General features: G+C 39.8%; 1 protein-coding gene across 1 annotated transcript in view; it reads right to left on the bottom strand.

Annotated features, from left to right (window-relative positions):
* Window positions 1-3980, bottom strand: part of LOC104734233 (E3 ubiquitin-protein ligase PRT6) — a 10910-nt gene that overhangs the window by 4580 nt on the left and 2350 nt on the right. Inside the window, exons 4-10 of the mRNA XM_019242279.1 lie at window positions 3638-3978; window positions 2297-3498; window positions 2017-2157; window positions 1479-1722; window positions 691-1395; window positions 206-397; window positions 21-96 (exon numbers count right to left, since the gene is read on the bottom strand). Of these exons, the coding sequence (XP_019097824.1) occupies window positions 21-96; window positions 206-397; window positions 691-1395; window positions 1479-1722; window positions 2017-2157; window positions 2297-3498; window positions 3638-3978 (2901 nt within the window). The remainder of the gene's footprint in view (window positions 1-20; window positions 97-205; window positions 398-690; window positions 1396-1478; window positions 1723-2016; window positions 2158-2296; window positions 3499-3637; window positions 3979-3980) is intronic.

Below are 3980 nucleotides of genomic sequence, written 5' to 3'. Positions count from 1 at the left end.
ATCAGGAACTCCATCCACAGATATCTGCTTTTCAGATTGTGGACCTTGATCCCAAGATGGAGGACCTCTATCCACAAAACTCAATAGTTTAGATTTCTGCAGGAAAAAATACATCATTAAGAACGATGCAGAACAAAACTTCCTCGGAGTATATGTTTATTTAACCTTAACAATCACAAATTATAGCATTATCCATTCTACCAACCTGGAGAAAAATCAAGAAAGAAACGGGGTCTTTGGAATCTGGGTCATGGCAGAGGGAGCAAACTTCACGGACAGCAATTGAATCATGTTCCATAACAGAATCACTTGTTTCAGTTTCAGATCTTGTATCATCATCATCCATGCTGGAACTCAAGGTAGACAAGAACTTTGACTGTTCAGCTTTCATTTTTGCCTGCATGCAAGTTAAAATAAGCATAACTAGCATATTCTAGAAATATAATTCTGACTGTAGATAACAACTTAACAATGAGCATAAAAACAATTCAGACAATCTTATACAAAGATCTTCTATTACCACAGATGCATCTATGTCAACAGGTAGAAACATTAACAGGATTCATGCAGGACCCAGACAAGTCAAGGAGCAAACAGCAGCCCTCATATGTTAAAGTGCATGATCCTACATCAATGGCTACCAGTTCCATGTCAAACTTGTGCACTAGATTTGAAATAAAAGAATCTTACCATAATAGCAGCTTGCCTCTCTTTAGCTTTAGCCTTGCGCTTCTCATCTGAAGTAGAGCCTGACATGACTTTATCAAAGCCAGATTGACCAACCACCTCTGGGGCAAGACTTTGCAATAGATTCATACAAGCAGAGTCGATTGCACTAAACTTCTTCAGCAGATTTCCAATCCAGGACGAAATATTGCAACTGCCTGCCTCTTGAAATTGATGGAGGCCATCACCCATACGAGTCCTCATTAACGAAACAAGAAGAGACAACAAACTTTGTTTTTCAGTCCCTTGATCTGTACCAATTATTTCCAGACCAGCTAATTCGAGAATTGGAATAGAATTTTCTACGCAACAATCCTGACTATTAGATTGCCTCTGCTGAGTGCAAATATCCAATGATAACGAGAGTAAGTGCAGTGCAGTTATAAGAACACCATCTGGAGCACGTGATTTAGCTGATGATATACCACTCTCTAGTGCGTAGTATAAAGCAGATGAAATGATTTGAAATGTGGCTTTGCAAGTGCCTATTCTAGCAAGCCCCTTTAGGGGAGGATAGATCATTTTCCACCTAGGAAGCTGAGTGGTCAATGCAGACACTCCAGAATAACGCGAAAATCTTTCTTCTGCAGATTGCAGTTCTCGTGAATTCCAACGAGGGTGGTAGAGATCCAATTCCTTCCAACAAGATGGCCGTAGTGAATACTTTCCCTGACAACGAACTAATGTCAAGTGATTTTTTACATTGAGTGTCAACTTAAAGCTGATGCCAGAATAAGGGTAAGCATCAAGACCTGGTTCATGCCGGATGGATTGCAATAGACTGACACGTCATCTAAGACCTCCTGAAGCTCGACCGACTTGGACAAGTCACGGGGTAAAGATTTGACCAATTGACTATGAGTGAAATCTCCAGTGGCTAACTTGAAGATGATCTCTCTTCTCAAACTTTCAGCAGTAGAGAGACCACAAAACCGTCTTTCCTGCAGAATCTGTATCAGAAGAGCAAGCATTTCCTGGACCAAAACTGGTTCATACCTGAAAAGAAATTAATGATAAGAATCATGTCAAAATGAGGCAAGTAATAGTAAAATCTATAGATACAAGAGAGTCATTAGGACTGACCATTTAGTATCAAATAAATTCCCAACTGAGAAAATTTACAAAATAATAGAATAACAAAGACAAAATACTTATTCTATTCGAATGTAGACCGGACTATTAAATGAAGAGACAGTCCTATTGGACGAGGTAAGTTGACAGTTTGAATGTAGCGAACTATAAAACCATATACTGAGATCAATCACCGGCAAGAGAACAATAGGTACATACTCATTTGTTATATCCGGATTTAGTGACAGATAGCTTGAGAGCCCAAATCGACTGAGAAGTTTATCAACATAAGAATCTGCGGGAGCTAATGCACCACAACACTGCAGAAGAAATAGATCATGCTCAAGTCCCTGTTCTGACCTGTAAATAGAAACTACTAGAATGAGAAACGAGTAATCTCTTCACAACCAATTTACCAATTTGAAAAGCTGCATCTAGTTAAACATGCAAGGAAATTATGAATTACAACACTTTATAAAGCAATAGTATTCTCACATACCAACGAACTGACCGATACCACTCACAAGATACTAATGCAGAATCCCCATTCTTCTTCCACATTCCAGCAATAACCTGGGAACAGAAGACCCTAACCCGTAGAACATGCTCCATAACGAGTGAAGAAAATCCATAAGGATGGAAATCTCCTATCACAGAGCTGAAGAAGTCTGCATGTGGGATCTCATGACTATTACCGACTTTATTGTGCGATGCAGATACTCCATAACATATACTTAATGCTCTTTCTATGAGCAGAGAAAGTAACCGGTGCAATGGTAGATGAACTGATATGGCCTGAGAACTCACATCATAGCTAATGTCCGGCCAATCACACAGACCAAGTATATGTACTCCTGATGCATTCTTTGTCAAATCAGCAGAATTGTAAGATACTCCTCTAGAGTCAGATGTAACATCTGTCTGAACTACCCCATTCGGTCCACCAACGTTATCCAAGCTAAGATTTGTTTGTATTTCGCCGCATAGAGGTGATAAGCCAGTACTTGGATCTCTACTAGAACTGGCAAGATTACTAGATACACCTACTCCAGTTTCAACCTTTAACATGTCTCTCCTTGGCCACGACATCTTACTTCCGGGGATGCTTCTGCCGCTAGGAGAAGAAAACTTGCACAGGAAATTTGATATACCTTCATCATTTCCTAAGCATGTCTCCAAAACTTTTAAACATTCGCGTATCAAGCATATGGCAGAAGAAGGAAGCAGGGCATGGAAAGGATCAGTTCTGTGGACTTCAGAGGCCATTGAGCTATCAAAGGAGCTGCTGCTTACCATCGCAGTACATACCGAATCTTCATGTGACAATCTTCCAACTTTTGCATACCGTTTTCCATCTTCATCACACTTGTCAAGTTCTTCCTTGGCGGTTCTCTCATTCTCTATTTCTCCATCACTAGCAGCAGAATACGTACCATTAACCAATAAAGAATGAATAACCGCAATAGAATGACCCAAAACAAAGAACAAATGCATGTTATCATTTTCTTCTTCAACAGGGATTCCAGTCTCTCTTTTTAGAGGATTCATTCCTTGAGCAAAGGTCAAGAGTTGCAACCATGATCTTGATAACTCCCGTTGTTCATGTGTTGCATACTTAGAAACTATAGCATGGCTCGTAACAAATTTCAAGTCTCCAGTGACACGTTCACTTGTATCACTCAACCGATCCAACTTTGTAGCCTACAAAAGAAAACCGTCAAATACATTTCAGTAGGAGCACAATGAAAGCGGAAATAAAACGCATCACCATTATAATTCTACAATACTGAGTAGAAAGTGTCACTAAACCAAACAATGAGAAAAGAAGACTTCTGCTTACCTGTAGCCCACCATCCTCCCCAGAACAAGAAACAAAGATATCACTGAGGCATCCCAAAAGCATGGCTAGCAAATTCGTTTCCTTGACCAGAAATGGTGTTAGAGTTGGCACCGTGAGGACTTGCACAGAAAATGTGGACAGTAGAGGATATTTGTTGAATGCATTATCAGTACCCTGCTTAACCGCTTCACTTATGACAAATGGATAGTAACTCACAAATGCTTTTGCAAATTCGCACTTGAAGACTGGATCTCCTATTAGTTTGAGGAACAAGTCATGTAGTTTCTTCATAACATCTTGGTCCAAGAACCTCTCAGCCTTTAAGAGAATACTCAACAAACCA

The sequence above is a fragment of the Camelina sativa genome, chromosome 20 (genome assembly GCF_000633955.1).
Source record: "Camelina sativa cultivar DH55 chromosome 20, Cs, whole genome shotgun sequence".
NCBI lineage: Eukaryota > Viridiplantae > Streptophyta > Magnoliopsida > Brassicales > Brassicaceae > Camelina > Camelina sativa.
Note: the sequence above shows the minus strand (reverse complement) of the source record. Positions and strands in the feature narration are given on the sequence as shown.